General features: G+C 47.2%; 1 protein-coding gene across 3 annotated transcripts in view; it reads left to right on the top strand.

The window, feature by feature from the left end:
* SGO1 (shugoshin 1) overlaps positions 1–20163 on the top strand; it is a 280791-nt gene that overhangs the window by 234919 nt on the left and 25709 nt on the right. For all 3 annotated transcript variants that reach the window (XM_063922202.1, XM_063922203.1, XM_063922201.1), the window contains 2 exons: positions 5334–6182; positions 6973–7161. In XM_063922202.1, coding sequence (XP_063778272.1) covers positions 5334–6182; positions 6973–7161 — 1038 coding nt within the window. The remainder of the gene's footprint in view (positions 1–5333; positions 6183–6972; positions 7162–20163) is intronic.

The following is a 20163-nucleotide window of genomic DNA, read 5'->3' as shown; positions in this document are numbered from 1 at the left end:
AAATTTATCCAGTCCCAAGTCATTGTTCCAGTGCCACTGCAACAGCAGGGAAAGGGTTACTACTCCAACCTGTTCGTGGTACCAAAACTGGACGGTTCGGTAAGGCCCATTTTGAATCTAAAATCCTTGAACCCTTATCTAAAGGTTTTCAAGTTCAAGATGGAATCCTTGCGAGCAGTGATTGCGGGTCTGGAAGAACGGGAGTTCATGGTCTCCCTGGATAGAAAGGACAGCTATCTCCATATCCAATTTGCCCACCTCACCAGGCTTACCTGAGGTTTGCCCTCCTGAACGATCACTACCAGTTCCAGGCGCTACCCTTCGGCCTGTCCACGGCTCCGAGAATATTCACGAAGGTGATGGCGGAGATGATGTTCCAACTCCGGTTCCAGGGGGTCAATATTGTCCCTTATCTGGATGATCTCTTGAGAAAAGCGAGATCAAGGGAGCTTTTCTTGCTCCATATAGACCGCACTATCCAACTTCTGTCACACCATGGGTGGATCCTCAATTTACAGATGTCCCACCTGGATCCAACTCAGCGGCTACTGTTCCTGGGAATGTTGCGGTATACTGTGGCCCAGAAAGTGTTCCTCCCAGACGACAAAGCAAAAACACTTCAGAAGATGATCCGACTGGTTCTCCAGCCTACTCGAATATTCATCCATCTTTGCATAAGATTGCTGGGGAAGATGATAGCCTCATATGAGGTGATCCAGTATGGAAGATTCCATGCCAGAACCTTTCAATTGGACCTCCTGAGCAAGTGGTCCGGATCACATCTTCAGATGCACTGGATAATACGGCTGTCACCTCAGGCCAGGATTTCCATCCTGTGGTGGCTGCAGTCATCCAATCTCCTAGATGGCCAGAGTTCCGGGATTCAGGATTGGACCCTAATCACGACTGATACGAGTCTAGGGGGATGGGGAGCTGTCACTGAAGGGGCGCAGTTTCAGGGCAGGTGGTCAGCCCACGAAGCCCTCCTTCCGATTAACCTTCTGGAACTTCGGGCGATCTACAATGCTCTGCTTCAGGCCTCTCCTCTGCTCACAGATCACGCAATCCAAGTTCAGTCGGACAACGCCACAGTGGTGGCGTACATCAATCGGCAAGGGACAAAAAGCAGAGCCTGCATGCGAGAAGTGTCAAAGATGCTCCTCTGGGCAGAAAGAAATGCAAGAGCAATGTCTGCAATCTTTATTCTGGGTGTAGACAACTGGGAAGCGGACTTCCTGAGTCGTCACAATCTCCACCCGGGGGAGTGGGGACTCCACCATCAGGTGTTCCAACAGATCAGAACAACACAGGACAGAAAAAGATTGTCCTGTGTTGTTCTGTAACTTATTGTCTAAGGCAGCACCCCCTATGATGAATGATAATAAAACTTCTTGCAATCATAAAATTTGGGGAATTTTTCAGTAAAATTAAAAAGATCAGTATCTTTCTAGTGCAGAGGACATCCTTATCCCCCATTTTCCCTACATGTACTAGTTCCAGCAGGTCATCCACCGGTGGGGTTGTCCACAGATAGACATGATGGCTTCTCGACTCAACAAGAAGCTTCACTGGTATTGCTCACGAACCAGGGACCCTCAGGCGAGGGCAGTGGATGCACTGACTTTGCCTTTTCCTTACCGGCTGGTCTACCTGTTTCCTCCGATTCTGTTGCTCCCAAGGGTGCTCAAGCGAATCAGAAATCAAGGAGTCCAGGCAATTCTGATTGGCCTCGGAGGGCGTGGTACGCGGATCTTCTGGACATGTCAGTCGAAGACCCTTGGCCTCTATTACTAAGAAGCGATCTTCAGGGACCTTTCGTCTACCCGTACTTACTACGACTTCGTTTGATGGCATGGAGGTTGAGCGGAACATCCTTGCTCAAAAGGGCCTTTCCAAAAAGGTTATTGCTACCATTGTTCAGAACCGGAAACCTGTGACTTCAAAACACTATAATCCTATCTGGAGAAGATGTCTCTTGTTGCGAGGAATGCACGTATCCGCCTGCAGAGTTCCACTTGGGACATTTCTTACATTTCCTGCAGGCTGGGGTTGATAAGGGCTTACATTTGGGTTCCACGAAGGTCCAGATTTCAGCTCTCTCAATTTTCTTTCAGAAAAAATTGACAGTGTTGCCAGAAGTTCAGAGGTTCTTGTAAGGGGTACTCCACATACAACCTCTTTTTGTGCCGCCTGTGGCACCCTGGGATTTGAATGTGGTGTTGGATTTTCTACAGCCCTCCTGGTTTGAACCTCTGACTACGGTATAAGACAAGTACCTCACGTGGAAGACTGTGATGTTACTGGACCTGGCTTCTGCTAGGCGTGTCTCAGAATTGGGGAGCCTTTATCATGTAAAAGTCTATACTTGGCCTTCTACAAGGACAAAGCGGAGCTCCGGACTAGGCAGCAGTTCCTGCCGAACGTATTCTCTGCATTCCACTTGAATCAACCTATTGCGGTTTCGGCAAGTTCTGGCACTTCTGCTTCTCCGGAGACATTGGATGCTGTGCGAGCCTTGAAGGTCTGTCAGGCGAACAGCTCGGATCAGAAAGACTGATTCCTTGCTCATGCTCTATGATGCGCAGATAAAGGGTTGTCCTGCTTCGAAGCAGTCCATTGCTAGTTGGCTTAAGCTTACTATCCAACAGGCCTGTCTGTCGGCAGCCTTACCTGTTTTTAAGTCTCTAAAGGCCCACTCTACGAGATCGGTGAGTTCTTCCTGGAGGCTGCCCGTGGAGTCTCGACCTTGCAACTATGCCGAGCTGCTACCTGGTCGGGAAAGAACACTTTTTTTGTGAAGTTCTACAAGTTTGATACCCTGGCCAAAGAGGTTTCCCAGTTTGGGCAGTGAGTGCTGCAGCAGTCTCCGCGCATTCCCGCCCGTTCTGGATGCTTTGGGACGTCCCCATCATACTAAGTCTCCCCAATATCCCTTATGGATGCTAGAGAAATTAGGATTTTAATTACCTACCAGTAAATCCTTTTCTCGTAGTCCATAAGGGGATATTGGGTTCCCGCCTCAGTGCATTGACTTTTCTGCAGGTTCTCTTTTATGTGGTTACATGTTCAGCTGTTATTGTTACCAGCTGTTGCTGGTTGTTGTATGTTAGTGGTGTGCTGGTATATAAATCTCACCACTTCTTATGTTCCTTCTCTCATATATGTCCTACCTCCTTCATTACACAACTCTTCCATTCGCTAGTAAATTTATATATACATATAAATATATGTATATACACTCAAGTACATGTAATTAAAATATTAGTGTTTTAGCACATATACCAAGCAGCAATAACGTCCAGCTATGTCTGTGTGCACACAGCTAATAGTAGTGGCAACTTATGTCGCCTATACTAGAAGAAAAAACACAGTTTGACTTAATTCGTTAATAAAGATTCAGGTGCATAAATGAGCGAATACACACACTTCACCAATTGATTTAAACATCTTTATCTCTCAATCAAGAAATCTTGCATATAAATGAATTAATAAACATTTAATATCATTTAAAATTAATTGACGGCATCCAATGCTGTATGTGTATGTATGTATATATGTGTGTCTGTGTGTGTGTGTGTGTGTGTGTGTGTGTGTGTGTGTGTGTGTGTGTGTATATATATATATATATATATATATTATAGTAGTTAAGTGACATTTGTCGTATAAATACGACACAACAAAATACTGAATGTCCTTAATTGTATCATTTTTTTCTAAACCAGCAACATTGTGTCTTTACTGAAATCCAACATGAATGCAGTTTTGTATGTCAGAGTAGCGGTGCCTCAGCTCGTCAAGGTCTCACCTGCTTTGCTCACTGAGCTCACCATTCTCAGTTGATTACGGCTGGAGGTGAACAGTTTGTGCAGTGATGTTCCCTTGCAGGGTTTGGTTACCTTCCAGCAGGAGATGGTGTCTGCTCCTACTTGAATGATCTGTCCACGGTGGGCGCCTCTAGCGTGCAGCGTCGCAATGATAGCCGTGGTGTTTAAAGCTGGTAGCAGGTGCCCACCGTGGACAGGTCATTCAAGTAGGAGCAGACAGCGAGCCAGGGACGTGGGGAGGCGGACGCGGTTCTGCTACAGGAGAGCTCTCCGGCGGCTGGTGCACGCAGCTGGGAGACACGTCCATCCCACCAACGACAGTACAGCACCATTTCACGAGCACTCACCTGGTTGCACCATCTCCTACTGGAAGGTAACCAATCTCTGCAAGGGAACATCACTGCACAAACTGTTCCCCTCCAGCCATAATCAACTGAGAATGGTGAACTCAGGCAGTGAGCAAAGCAGGTGAGCCTGTGACGAGCTGAGGCACCGCTACTCTGACATTCAAAACTGTATTCATGTTGGATTTCAGTAAATACACAATGTTCCTATTTTAGAATTTTTTTTAGAAAAAATGCCACAGTGATACAATGAAGGACATTCAGTTTTTTGTTGTCGTATTTATGACAAATGTCACGTGACTACTAATATATATTTATATTTATACAGCATTGGATGCCGTCAATTAATTTAAAATGATATTAAATGTTTGTTCATTTATATGCAAGCTTTCTTGATTGAGAGATATAAAGATATTTAAATCAATTGGTGAAATGTGTGTATTCGCTCATTTATGCACCTGAATCTTTATTAGCGCATTAAGTCATTGGTAAAATTGTGTCGTTTCTCCTTCGGGCCAGTTTTACCTATAACTGCCTGTGAGAGGGGGCATAGAGGGGAGCTAGCACACCCAGTTGAATAAATTTAAACTGCACTGGCTCCTTTGGACCCCGTCTATACCCCATCGTACGAAGTCTCCCCAATATCTCTTATTGACTACGAGAAAAGGATTTACCGGTAGGTAACTAAAATACTATTTTTTATTTTTTTAATATGGGGAACTTTAAATCTGTAACGATGTCTAAGAGTTAGGGTAATATCCTATTAGCCACAGTATTTTACTGCAGCTAATTGATTCAACATGGGCTATCCAGTTTGCCCCGGCAGTATCGTGGATTTTGTTTCACTTGCCTGAAGTAATAGAAAAGAAAAGTCACAATAAATGGCTAATTTTTTGCGATCATAGCCAAGAAAATACATTGGTCCAGGAAATTATCCCGGATCCTGTGTTTTGTACCTGAAAAAAAGGGCTACATTGCATAGATTTTTTTATTTTATTTATTTTTTAATATATATCTATATGAGTCTATATTAGTCTGAATTTTTCCAGGGTAGTTGGATATCTTCCTTTGTCTTTAACTTGTTTCATCACCATAAAATCTTCATCTATATACGGTTAATCACTTAAAAAATTTTTTTCTTTTCTCCAATTTCTATTTATACCAGGAGGAAAATCCAGCTCCAATCATTTAATATCCGAGATTGAAAATGCTGATTTAGAGGTTAAACGGGAAAATAATTTACTTAAAAATGTGTCCATCCGCCGCCGCCGCCCTCCTAGCCTAAATATTTGCATAGAAGAAAACTTTGAGACACTGGAGCAAAGTCTACACTTCAATTCAGTAAGCAGTGTTCCTGAACCAGAAAACATTGTTCCAGTGGAAGAAGTAAGTAATAATGATGAAATAATGGACATTTATCCTGATCCAAGTTCAGCAAAAGAATTTCTACCTTTTACAAAACTGTCTGAAATATTAAGTTCAACACCTGAACCTAAATCAAAACCAGCACTTCATAAAAGCACAAAAGAGCCACGTACTGGCAGGGAGAAGGTCAGAAAAGGCAGAGCAGATGGAGCAGGTGGTGTCCAGCTGAAAAAGCCTTGGGAAAAATCAAAACCAAGGACTAGGTCAAAGAGCAGAGAAAGGGGACCAAGCAAGTCAGAAGTCTCCAAGGAGAAAATGAACAGTTCAATAAATTCAGGTGATGCTTACGACTTTGTATTGGAGGAGAGCATACATGTTATGCCATTTCAGCCAAATAAGCCTGGCCATGATCCAGAAGAGGATCCTCCCAAAGATGACCTAGTGGAAGACCATTCTGATCAAAGCAACAACAGTGAAGAAGAGTTAAATGGCAGCTTGTACATGCCCCCAAAGGTCAAGGCAAAAAATAGTACTGTTGGACAAAATGTTGTGCCGCTTCCTTTAAGACCGCGATCCAAAAGAAGCAAAGCTGTTCAACCACAGCTAGCTGAGAAAGCTGAAAATAAGAGGTGCGAGCAAACTAAAGAAGGTTTGTCTTAACGTTTTATTAATTTACTGAACTAACTTTCACAAGTTTAGCGATTGCCTGATTTACTAAGCAGTTACTTCTATTTTGTATATACTATCCAGTGAGTGATTGGGATGCGTTTTAATTTGCCGGCTGTCGGGATATCGGTGGACAGGATACAGACGCCAGAATCCCGATAGCCAACAATGCCGCCAGCCGGAATCCCGGCTCACCAAGGCTTTTCCCACTCGTGGGTGTTCACGACACCCCTAGATTGGAAATAGATACTGTGGAGGGCCACCGAGCCTGCAAGGGGACTCTTGGCGCTTGCCCCGCTTCCAGCATTCTGATGGGCAGGATGCCACTGTTTGGATTTTGACAGCCGGCATCCCATCCGCTGGTAAAACATACTGGATCATAGTGACTTAAACAGGTGGTGTTTGCATACTACAAGATGGTTCATGTTGGAAGACTGTATAGGTACAGTAAATTGGAGCACTAGCATGAAGACTACGTATGTCCTCTAGTATTGCGCTTTGATGACTTGTGTAACCACACGCCAACCAGCAGCTGAGATGTATCTGTAATAAACAATTAACGCAGCTTTCAAAAAGAATTTACAGTTCAATAATCGAAAAAAATCTATAGAACACACAGGAGTAATTTGTGATTTTTCTTTAAAAAATAAATGTGTATATGTACCGCTGACCCCCCCCCTCCCCCCCTCACAATATATCAGGGAATATAGTAAACTCTTATTACAAACAATGTTGTATTTATAAGTTGGCCTTTCTTAAAATTGTTTCTTTAGATATTGCTACAAGAAAGAAAAGTACAAGAAGCAGCTTAAAAGGTCAAGCGGGAAATGAAGTTGGAACCAAGCTTAAGAAAAAAAATCCCTTGGTACAGAGATATGAGCCCACAGCAGAAGTAGACAAGGAAAGTGTAGCTGCCCTGGATCTCAAAGATACTGTAACCCATGCGACCGAAAAGAGTTCAGGTATGCTTGCTTTATTACCCTTTGTTCCGTTATCCCTATGAATTTTGTCTAATAAGTCTCTGTAAGGTTCCATGCTATTTGGGGCGGATTAAGTTAGCTGTGGGTTGACTCACGTGGTCTGTTCCCCAGTGTATAATGCCTGGAGCTCTTCAAAAGACAGATCTGCGATCAACCTGTGTGCAATGCCAAGACAGCAATTGACACTTCATTTTGCTTGCACCTTTTACAAAAATCAATGTATGATCTGTTTAATCTGGAGCAAAGTTTACAGAGAGCATCAATTTAGTGCCAAGTTTAAATCTGTGTATCCAACAAGGGCCTACTGCATAGGGGTCAGTTCAGTTAGCTGAAAGTTGGAACCTTTGAGACATTCTCACGGTGAACTCGCACTGCAGGTTATTGCAATCGAATTCCAAACTCATTAGTTTTATAGATGAAATTTGCTTTTTTTTTTGTGCAGCTCCCAGAGCAGGTAAAAATGTCAGCACACAGTGCGGAACACCCCTCATAGTGAATAATCACGCGCTTGGAAGGGTTTAAATAGCATAATTTGCCCAATAAAGTAATCTATTTCTATGGAGATTTCTCTAAAGAGTTAAATTACTGGTATGTGGAGATACTGTATTGAAGTATTTATTGCAACTTTTTGCAAGCTTGTATGGGAGCGTTGAAAAATTACTGTACAGACTTTTTTTGTATACTATTAATTAAAAATGCGGAAATCATCCATTTGACCCCTTTTAAAATCCTCCAGCACTTTCTGTATAGCCAATAACAGTCTTCTATGTGGTCCTGATGTCTACCTTTTTTGGGAGCCAAGATGTTTTCCCTAATTTTCTCTGACGTCCTAGTGGATGCTGGGAACTCCGTAAGGACCATGGGGAATAGCGGCTCCGCAGGAGACTGGGCACATCTAAAGAAAGCTTTAGGATCACCTGGTGTGCACTGGCTCCTCCCCCTATGACCCTCCTCCAAGCCTCAGTTAGATTTCTGTGCCCGACGAGAAGGGTGCACACTAGGGGCTCTCCTGAGCTCTTTGTGAAAGTTTTAGTTTAGGTTTATATTTTCAGTGAGACCTGCTGGCAACAGGCTCACTGCATCGAGGGACTAAGGGGAGAAGAAGCGAACTCACCTGCGTGCAGAGTGGATTGGGCTTCTTAGGCTACTGGACATTAGCTCCAGAGGGACGATCACAGGTTCAGCCTGGATGGGTCACCGGAGCCGCGCCGCCGTCCCCCTTACAGAGCCAGAAGAGCGAAGAGGTCCGGAAAAATCGGCGGCAGAAGACGATCCTGTCTTCAGATAAGGTAGCGCACAGCACCGCAGCTGTGCGCCATTGCTCTCAGCACACTTCACACTCCGGTCACTGAGGGTGCAGGGCGCTGGGGGGGGCAGCGCCCTGAGACGCAATAAATCGATAAAAAACCTTATATGGCTAAAATAAATGCATCACATATAACTCCTGGGCTATATGGATGCATTTAACCCCTGCCAAAACATACAGAAAAAGGATGATAAGGACGCCGAGAAAGGGGCGGAGCCTATCTCCTCAGCACACTGGCGCCATTTTCCCTCACAGCTCAGTTGGAGGGAAGCTCCCTGGCTCTCCCCTGCAGTCACTACACTACAGAAAGGGGTTAAAAAAGAGAGGGGGGCACAAATTAGGCGCAGTATATAACAATACAGCAGCTATAAAGGGAAAAACACTTATATAAAGTTATCCCTGTGTATATATATATATATATATATATAGCGCTCTGGTGTGTGCTGGCAAACTCTCCCTCTGTCTCCCCAAAGGGCTAGTGGGGTCCTGTCCTCTATCAGAGCATTCCCTGTGTGTGTGCTGTGTGTCGGTACGTTGGTGTCGACATGTATGAGGAGAAAAATGAAGAGGAGACGGAGTAGAGTGTCTGAAATAGTGTTGTCACCCCCTAGGGGGTCGACACCTGAGTGGATGTACTGTTGAAATTGCGTGACAGTGTCAGCTTTGTATAAAAGACAGTGGTTGACATGAGACAGCCGGCTACTCAGCTTGTGCATGTCCAGACGTCTCATACAGGGGCCCTAAAGCGCCCGTTACCTCAGATACAGACGCCGACAAGGGTACTGACTCCTGTGTCGACGTTGAAGAGACAACCGTGATTTCCAATAGGGCCACACATTGCATGATTGAGGCAATGGAAAAAGTTTACACTTTTCTGATAATATGAATACCACCAAAAAAAAGGGGTATTATGTTTGGTGAGGAAAAACTTCCTGTAGTTTTCCTGAATCTGAGAAATAAAATGAGGTGTGTGATGATGCGTGGGTTTCCCCCCGATAACAATTGATAATTTCTAAAAAGTTATTGGCAGTATACCTTTTCCCGCCAGAGGTTAGGGTGCGTTGGGAAACACCCCCTAGGGTGGATAAAGTGCTCACACGCTTGTAAAAACAAGGGCTCTACCCTCTCCTGAGATGGCCGCCCTTAAGGATCCTGCTGATAGAAAGCAGGAGCGTATCCTAAAATGTATTTACACACATACTGGTGTTATACTGCGACCAGCAATCGCCTCAGCCTGGATGTGCAGTGCTGGGTTGGCGTGGTCGGATTCCCTGACTGGAAATATGATATCCTAGATAAGGACAGTATATTATTGCCTATAGAGCAATTAAAAGATGCATTTCTATATATGCATGATGCACAGCGGAATATTTGCCGACTGGCATCAAGTATAAGTGCGTTGTCCAATTATTCCAGTAAAGTGGTCAGGTGATGCGGATTCCAAACGGCATTTGGAAGTATTGCCTTAAAAGAGGGGATGTACCCCAGGTCGCCTCTCAAAATAAGACGCCGTATTATCAGGCGCAGTCCTGGTTGGCAAGCGGACAAAAGGGTTCCTCTTTTCTGCTCGTGACAGAGGGAGAGGAAAATGGCTGCAGAGATCAGCCAGTTCCAAGGAACAGAAACCCTTTTCCGCCTCTGCCAAGCCCTCAGTATGACGCTAGGGCTTTACAAGTTCAGGCACGGTGGGGTCCCGTTCTCAATGAATTTCAGTGCGCAGTGGGCTCACTCGCAAGTAGACCCCTGGATCCTTCAGATAATATTTCAGGGGTACAAATTGGAATTCGAGACGTATTCCCCTCGCCGTTTCCAAAAGTCTGTTTTACCGACGTCTCCCGCTGACAGGGAGGCAGTTTTGGAAGCCATTCACAAGCTGTATTCCCAGCAGACAGGGCAGCACAAGAAGCAGGAGGGCAATGGCAGAAGCTGCAAGGATTCTTCGCTGGGCGGAAAATCATGTGATAGCACTGTCAGCAGTGTTCATTCCGGGAGTGGACAACTGGGAAGCAGACTTCCTCAGCAGACACGACCTTCACCCGGGAGAGTGGGGACTTCACCCAGAAGTCTTCCACCTGATTGTAAACCGTTGGGGAAAAACCAAAGGTGGACATAATGGCGTCCCGTCTAAACAAAAAACTAGACAGATATTGCGTCAGGTCAGGGGACCCTCAGGCAATAGCGGTGGACGCTCTGGTAACACCGTGGGTGTACCAGTCAGTGTATGTGTTCTCTCCTCTGCCTCTCATACCAAAAGTACTGAGAATCATAAGAAGGAGAGGAGTAAGAACTATACTCGTGGTTCCGGATTGGCCAAGAAGGACTTGGTATCCGGAACTTCAAGAGATGCTCACGGACGAACCGTGGCCTCTACCTCTAAGAAAGGACCTGCTCCAGCAGGGGCCTTGTCTGTTCCAAGACTTACCGCGGCTGCGTTTGACGGCTTGGCGGTTGAACGCCGGATCCTGAAGGAAAAAGGCATTCCAGATGAAGTCATCCATACCCTGGTCAAGGCCAGGAAGGACGTAACCGCAAAACATTATCACCGCATTTGGCGAAAATATGTTGCGTGGTGGGAGGCCAAGAAGGCCCCTACAGAGGAATTTCAACTGGGTCGTTTCCTCCATTTCCTGCAAACAGGACTGTCTATGGGCCTAAAATTAGGGTCCATTAAGGTTCAAATTTCGGCCCTGTCGATTTTCTTCCAAAAGGAACTGGCTTCAGTGCCTGAAGTTCAGACATTTGTTAAAGGGGTACTGCATATACAGCCTCCTTTTGTGCCTCCAGTGGCACCTTGGGATCTCAATGTTGTGTTGAGTTTTCCTAAAGTCACATTGGTTTGAACCACTCACCACTGTGGACTTAAAATATCTCACATGGAAGGTGACGATGCTGTTAGCCTTGGCTTCAGCCAGGCGTGTGTCAGAATTGGCGGCTTTATCATATAAAAGCCCTTATTTAATATTTCATTCTGACAGGGCAGAATTGAGGACTTGTCCTCAATTTCTACCTAAGGTGGTTTCTGCATTTCACATGAAGCAACCTATTGTGGTACCTGCGGCTACTAAGGACTTGGAGGATTCCAAGTTGCTTGACGTGGTCAGGGCCCTGAAAATATATGTTTCCAGGACGGCTGGAGTCAGAAAATCTGACTCGCTGTTTATCCTGTATGCACCCAACAAACTGGGTGCTCCTGCTTCTAAGCAGACGATTGCTCGTTGGATTTGTAGTACAATTCAGCTTGCACATTCTGTGGCAGGCCTGCCACAGCCAAAAATCTTAAAATGCCCACTCCACAAGGAAGGTGGGCTCATCTTGGGCAGCTGCCCGAGGGGTCTCGGCTTTACAACTTTGCCGAGCAGTTACTTGGTCAGGAGCAAATACGTTTGTAAAATTCTACAAATTTGATACCCTGGCTGAGGAGGACCTGGAGTTCTCTCATTCGGTGCTGCAGAGTCATCCGCACTCTCCCGCCCGTTTGGGAGCTTTGGTATAATCCCCATGGTCCTTACGGAGTTCCCAGCATCCACTAGGACGTCAGAGAAAATAAGAATTTACTTACCGATAATTCTATTTCTCGTAGTCCGTAGTGGATGCTGGGCGCCCATCCCAAGTGCGGATTGTCTGCAATACTGGTACATAATTATTGTTACCAAAAAATTCGGGTTATTGTTGTAGTGAGCCATCTTTTATAGAGGCTTCTCTATTATCATGCTGTTAACTGGGTTCAGATCACAAGTTGTACAGTGTGATTGGAGTGGCTGGTATGAGTCTTACCCGGGATTCAAAATCCTTCCTTATTGTGTACGCTCGTCCGGGCACAGTATCCTAACTGAGGCTTGGAGGAGGGTCATAGGGGGAGGAGCCAGTGCACACCAGGTGATCCTAAAGCTTTCTTTAGATGTGCCCAGTCTCCTGCGGAGCCGCTATTCCCCATGGTCCTTACGGAGTTCCCAGCATCCACTACGGACTACGAGAAATAGAATTATCGGTAAGTAAATTCTTATTTTCCATGCACTTCACCCATGTCGCATTTTTTTTAGAGAAGCCGCGCAACTACCACAATTTCTCTTATGTCCTAGAGGATGCTGGGGACTCCAAAAGGACCATGGGGTATAGACTGGATCCGCAGGAGACATGAGCACACTATAAGACTTTTACTGGGTGTGAATTGGCTCCTTCCTCTATGCCCCTCCTACAGACCTCAGTTAGATTCTGTACCCAGGAGAGACTGGACACACACTAGGGGAGCTCTACTGAGTTTCTCTGGAAAGACTTTGTTAGGCTTTTTTATTTTCAGAGAGACCTGCTGGCTACAGGCTCTCTGCTTCGTGGGAGTGAGGGGAGAGAAGTCAGACCTACTTCTTCTGAGTTAAGGGCTCTGCTTCTTAGGCTACTGGACACCGTTAGCTCCAGAGGGTTCGATCACTTGGTGCGCCTAGCTGCTTGTCCCCGAAGCCGCACCGTCAACCCCCCTCACAGAAGCTAGAAGAAAGAAGCCGGGTGAGTATTAGAAGAACCAAAGACTTCAGTGACGGCAGAAGACTTCAGTAATGAGGTACAGCGCAGTGGTCGCGCTGCGCTCCATGCTCCCACACACACACCAACTGCACTCGCAGGGCGCTGGGGGGATGGGGGAGCGCCCTGGGCAGCAGGTTACTGGAGTTTTCACTGGCAAAAACGCATATTAGAGGTGCCTGGGCACTATATATGAGACCCCCGCCAGTATAAAAATGTAAATCTGAGCGGGACTACAGTGTGCCGGGAGGGGGCGTGGCACGGACCTCCACTCTCCTTACAAGTACAGGGAGCAAAACGGGGGGGGGGGGGGGGATTGGGCACATGCAATTGGTGCTATATAAAACAGCGCGGGCATCATATATTATTTTTTAGTAGTATATGGGCGCTGGGGTGTGAGCTGGCATACTTCCTCTGTGTTCTCTCTACAGGCTTCCCTGTGGGTTTGTCCCCTTTTGCCAGTGTGAGTGTGTGTGTGTTTCGGTACCGTGTGTCGACATGTCTGAGGCTGAATGCTCCTCCCCGGAGGAAGTTACTGGGGGCGCAGAGAACGATTTGGGAGTCACTCTGTCGGCACAGCCCACTGCTGATTGGGTGAATATGTTGAGTACATTGAATGCAAATGTGGCGTTATTGTCTAAGAGGCTGGATAAATCTGATTCTCAGACACAAACGTGGAGAAAATCCATGGAGGACGCCTTGTCTCAGGTACAGACCCCCTCAGGGTCACAAACGTTCCTTTACCCAGATGACAGATACCGACACGGACTCTGATTCCAGTGTCGACTTGAGTGAAGCCAGTTTACATCCAAAATTGGTAGAGTATTCAGTACATGATTGTGGTTATTAAAGATGTTTTACATATTTCTGAGGAACCTCCTGTTCCAGATACAAGGGTTTGTTTATTTAAAGGGAAAAAGCCTGAGGTGAAGTTTCCCCCGTCTCATGAACTGAACGCTCTTTGTGAAAAGGCTTGGGAGTCGCCTGACAAAAGGTGGCAGATTCCCAAAAGAATTTTTATGGCATATCCTTTCCCCTCTGACGACAGGGAGAAGTGGGAGTCATCTCCCAATGTGGACAAGGCTCTGTCCCCGACTGTCCAAAAAAAGTGGCGCTTCCGTCTCCTGACACGGCTGCCCTCAAGCATCCTGCGGATCGCAAGCAGGAAACGACATTAAAGGCCATTTACGTCACTACGGGTGCACTCCTCTGGCCTGCCGTGGCGTCGGCATGGGTGAGTAGTGCTATTGCTAAGTGGGCTGATAATTTGGCATCTGACATGGATACCCTTCATAAGGATAACATTCTTTTGACTCTTGGTTATATCGGGGACGCTGCAGCTTACCTAAAACATGCGGCGAGGGATATTAGCCTCTTGGATTCAAGGGCCAATGCCATGGCAGTCTCGGCCAGGAGGGCGCTGTGGATTCATCAATGGAATGCTGATGCAGACTCCAAGAAAGCTATGGAAGCTCTCTCTTTTAAAGGTAGTGTCTTGTTTGGTGACAGCCTCGCTGACCTGGTGTCTAACGCTACTGCGGGTAAGTCATCTTTTCTTCTTTATGTTCCCGCACAACAGAAAAAGGCGCCCCATTATCAGATGCAGTCCTTTCGGCCTAATAAATACAAAAAAGGAAGGGGCTCGTCCTTCCTCGCTTCAAAGGGTAGAGGAAGGGGAAAAAGGTCGCCTGCTGTGTCTGGCGCCCAGGACCAAAAGTCCTCCTCGCCTCTGCCAAGTCCACCGCATGACGCTGGGGCTCCCCTACGGGAGTCCGTGCCTTTGGGGGCCCGTCTCCGAATCTTCAGTCAGGTCTGGTTTCGATCGGGCCTAGATCCTTGGGTCTTAGACATAGTGTCCCAAGGGTACAAGCTGGAGTTTCAGGAGATGCCTCCACCCCCCTGCCGATTTTTCAAATCAGCCTTGCCAGTTTCTATTCCAGAAAGGGAAGTAGTAAATGCTGCAATACAAAAGCTGTGTCAACAGAGAGTCATTGTCCCGGTTCCCCCGTCCCAACGGGGGGAAGGGTTCTATTCGAGCCTCTTTGTCTTGCCAAAGTCGGACGGCTCGGTCAGACCAATTCTGAACCTAAAATCCCTCAATCCGTACTTGAAAACTTTCAAGTTCAAGATGGAATCTCTTCGAGCTGTGATCTCCAGCCTAGAAGGGGGGGATTTTATGGCGTCAGTCGACATAGAAGATGCCTACTTACACGTCCCGATATATCCTCCTCATCAGGACTTCCTGAGATTTGCGGTGCAGGATTGTCATTACCAATTTCAGACGTTGCTGTTTGGGCTTTCCACGGCCCCGAGGGTCTTCACCAAAGTGATGGCGGAAATGATGGTACTCCTACGCAAGCAGGGTGTCACAATTATCCCGTACATGGACGATCTCCTGATAAAGGCGAGATCAAAAGAGCAGTTGCTAAGAAATGTGGAACTCTCCCTGACTGTTCTGCAACATCATGGTTGGATTCTAAATTTGCCAAAGTCTCAATTGATCCCGACAACTCGGCTGCCCTTCTTGGGCATGATCCTAGACACGGAACTAGTGTTTCTTCCGGCGGAAAAGGCTCTGGAAATCCAGACCATGGTCAAGGAGATTCTGAAACCGGCAAGAGTGTCTATTCATCAATGCACTCGAGTGCTGGGGAAGATGGTTGCGGCTTACGAGGCCATTCCGTTTGGCAGGTGTCATGCCCGGGTGTTTCAGTGGGACCTGCTGAACAAATGGTCCGGGTCTCACCTGCACATGCACCCGAAAATATTTCTATCTTCCAGGACCAGAATTTCTCTCCTGTGGTGGCTGCAAAGTTCTCACCTTCTAGAGGGACGCAGGTTCGAAATCCAGGATTGGGTCCTGCTGACCACGGATGCAAGTTTCCGAGGCTGGGGTGCAGTCACACAAGGAAGAAGTTTCCAGGGAAAATGGTCAAGCCAGGAATCTTGCTCCACATAAATGTTCTGGAGTTAAGAGCCATTTACAACGGCCTTCTGCAAGCGAAAAACCTTCAAGGTCTACCTGTCCTGATTCAGTCAGACAACATAACAGCGGTGTCGTACGTAAACCGCCAGGGCGGAACAAAGAGCAGAGCGGCAATGGCGGAGGCCACAAGAGTTCTCCACTGGGCGGAAAAGCACGGGAGCGCTCTGTCAGCAGTCTTCCTTCCGGGCGTGGACAACTGGGAAGCAGACTTCCTCAGCAGACACGATCTCCATCCAGGAGAGTGGACCCTTCAACAAGAGGTATTTGCAGAAGTGACAAGGCGTTGGGGAATTCCTCAAATAGACATGATGGCATCTCGCCTCAACAAGAAACTTCCGCGGTATTGTTCCAGGTCAAAGGACCCCCATGTCAGTGCAGTGGACGCCCTGGTAACTCCGTGGGTGTTTCAGTCGGTTTATGTGTTCCCTACACTTCCTCTCATTCCAAGAGTGTTGAAGATCATAAGACGAACAAGGGTTCCGGCAGTACTCGTCGTTCCAGATTGGCCACAGAGGGCCTGGTATCCGGATCTTCAGGAATTGCTCATAGAAGATCCTTTACCGCTTCGGGATGCGTGGATGCAGGCCTGAAATTGGGTTCCATCAAAGTGCAGATTTCGGCTTTATCTATTTTCTTTCAAAAAGAATTGGCCGCCCTTCCTGAACTTCAGACTTTCGTGAAGGGAGTGCTGCATATCCATCCTCCGTTTGTGGCACCGTGGGATCTTGGAGTGGTGTTACAATTTCTGATGTCTCACTGGTTTGAGCCTTTGAGAAAGGTTGAGTTAAAGTTTCTCACTTGGAAAGTGGTCATGCTTTTGGCCTTGGCGTCCGCCAGACGAGTGTCAGAATTGGCGGCTTTGTCTCACAAGAGCCCATATTTGATTTTCCATGTGGATAGAGCAGAATTGAGGAATAGTCAACAATTTCTGCCGAAGGTGGTTTCTTCGTTTCACATAAATCAACCTATTGTGGTGCCTGTGGCAGTCCCAAAATCTCTTGATGTCGTAAGAGCTTTAAAAATGTATGTCGCCAGAACGGCTCTTGTTAGGAAAACGGAAGCTCTGTTTGTCCTGTATGCTTCCAACAAGATTGTAAATCCTGCTTCCAAGCAGACTACTGCACGCTGGATTTGTAATACGATTCATCACGCTCATTCTACGGCTGGGTTGCCGTTGCCGAAGTCAGTAAAGGCCCATTCTACCAGGAAGGTGGGCTCATCTTGGGCGGCTGCCCGTGTGGTCTCGGCACTTCAGCTGTGCCGAGCAGCTACGTGGTCGGGTTCAAACACTTTTGCTAAGTTCTACAAGTTTGATACCCTGGCTGATGAGGACCTCATGTTTGCTCAATCGGTGCTGCAGAGTCGTCCGCACTCTCCCGCCCGGTCTGGAGCTTTGGTATAGACCCCATTGTCCTTTTGGAGTCCCCAGCATCCTCTGGGACGTAAGAGAAAATGGGCGCCCATCCCAGTGCGTACTGTTACTTGCAGATGTATTGTTGGTTGTTGGTTTCGGTTACACGAAGGTTGTGTATCGGTTATGTTCAGCTTGTTGCTGTTTTTTCGTTCATACTGTTATCTGGTATTCCTGCTAATCCAGTTGTACGGTGTGTTTGTGGTGTGAGCTGGTATGTATCTCACCCTTAGTGTAACAAAAATCCAGAGCAGACCTTCTTGTCAAAGACAGGCTCTGCTTCCTCGGCTACTGGACACCATTAGCTCCAGAGGGGGTGAACGCAGGTTCTTACTGGGCGTCCACCCCCGGAGCCGCGCCGCCGTTCTCACAGAGCTAGAAGTACAGAAGCCTTCAGCTTCACTGAGGTAACGCACAGCACTGCAGCTGTGCGTTATTGTTCCCATACACCTCACATACTCCGGTCACTGTAAGGGTGCAGGGCTCAGGGGGGGGCGCCCTGGGCAGCAATATAAACCTCTGCATGGCAAAAAGACTATATACATGTACAAGTGGGCTCTGTACATGTATATAAAAGAGCCCCCGCCATATTTTACTAAGTTTGAGCGGGACAGAAGCCCGCCGCCGAGGGGGCGGGGCTTCTCCCTCAGCACTCACCAGCGCCATTTTCTCTCCACAGCACTGCTGAGAGGAAGTTCCCCGTACTCTCCCCTGGTTACACGGTGAAAGGGTGCTTAAAAGAGAGGGGGGGGGGGGCACATAATTGGCGGTTTACATATATACAGCGCTGCTGGGGAAAAACTATTTGTGTTGGTCTCCAGGGTTATTGCGCTGGGGTGTGTGCTGGCATACTCTCTCTCTGTCTCTCCAAAGGGCCTTGACAGGGATACTGTCTTCAGGAAAGGGGTTCCCTGTGTGTGTGAAGTGTCGGTACGCGTGTGTCGACATGTTTGACGAGGAAGGCTCGCTTAATGTGGAGGGGGAGTGCTTGAATGTCAGGTCGCCAACGCCGACACCGGAATGGGTGGATATGCTGAATGTCTTGAATGCAAATGTCTATTGCATAAAAGATTAGACAAGACAGAAGCTAGGGATCAGTCAGGTAGCCAGTCCATGCCTGTCCCTGGGGCGCCAGGTCCTTCGGGGTCTCGGAAGCGCACCATATCCCAGATCGATGACACAGATACTGACTCTAGTGTCGACTATGAAGATGCAAAATTACAGCCAAAGGTGGCTAAGGGTATACGGTACATGATTATGGCCATTAAAGAGGTTTTGCATATTACTGAGGAACCCCCTGTCCCTGACACGAGGGTACACATGTATAAAGGAGCCTGAAGTCACTTTTCCATCCTCATTTGAATTAAGTGATTTGTGCGAAAAGGCTTGGAAATCTCCGGATAGACCACAAGTTCCCAAAAGGATTCTCATGGCGTATCCTTTTCCACAAACTGATAGGATACGCTGGGAATCTTCGCCAAAAGTTGACAAGGCGCTGACACGTTTGTCCAAAAAGGTGGCACTGCCTTCTCAGGATACGGCTTCCCTCAAGGAACCTGCTGATCGCAGGCAGGAAATTACCTTAAAGCACATTTACAATCATTCCGGTACTATTGCTCGACCGGCTATGGCGTCGGCCTGGGTTTGTAGTGCGGTTGTAGCATGGGCAGATTCCTTATCTACGGAAATTGACACCTTCGATAGGGACGCCATTCAAATGACCATAGAGCATATCAGAGATGCTGCCTTGTATATGAGGGATGCTCAGAGAGACATTTGTTTATTAAGCTCCAGAATAAATGCTATGTCTATTTCTGCTAGGCGGCTCTTGTGGACCCGACAGTGGACGGGAGATGCCGATTCAAAGCGGCATATGGAGTCCTTGCCTTACAAAGGGGTGGAGGAGTTTGGAGACGGCCTCTCGGATCTTGTCTCTACGGCTGGTAAGTCAAATTTCTTACCTTATGTCCCCCCGCAGCATACAAAAAAGGCACCTCATTGTCAAATGCAGTCCTTTCGTTCCAATAAAAACAAGAAGGTACGTGGATCATCCTTTGTTGCCAGAGGGAAAGGCAGGGGAAAAAAGCTGCACACAGCTAGTTCCCAAGAGCAGAAGTCCTCCCCTGCGTCTGCAAAGTCCACCGCATGACGCTGGGGCTTTCCGAGGGGAGGCAGATCTGGTGTGGGCTCGTCTTTCGATTTTTCAGCTACGTCTGGGTTCACTCGCAGGTGGATCCCTGGGCATTAGAGATTGTTTCTCAGGGATACAGGCTGGAATTCGAAGACTTGCCTCCTCGCCGATTTTTCAAATCGGCTCTGCCGGCTTCCCCATCAGAGAGGGAGCTAGTGTTGGCAGCAATCCAAAAATTGTATATTCAACAGGAGATTGTCACAGTTCCTCATCTCCAGCAAGGAGAGGGATATTACTCAACCCTGTTTGTGGTCCCGAAACCGGACGGTTCGGTCAGACCCATTTTAAACCTGAAATCTCTGAACCTGTACTTGAAGAGGTTCAAGTTCAAAATGGAATCACTCAGGGCGGTCATCGCCAGCCTGGAGGGGGGGGATTGGATGGTGTCCCTGGACATAAAGGATGCTTACCTTCATGTTCCGATATTCCCCCCGCATCAGGCGTTCCTGAGATTTGCAGTGCAGGACTGTCACTACCAATTTCAGACGTTGCCGTTTGGGCTTTCCACGGCCCCGAGAATTTTCACCAAGGTAATGGCGGAAATGATGGTGCTCCTGCGCAGGCAGGGGGTCACA

Source organism: Pseudophryne corroboree, chromosome 5 (genome assembly GCF_028390025.1).
Source record: "Pseudophryne corroboree isolate aPseCor3 chromosome 5, aPseCor3.hap2, whole genome shotgun sequence".
NCBI lineage: Eukaryota > Metazoa > Chordata > Amphibia > Anura > Myobatrachidae > Pseudophryne > Pseudophryne corroboree.
Note: the sequence above shows the minus strand (reverse complement) of the source record. Positions and strands in the feature narration are given on the sequence as shown.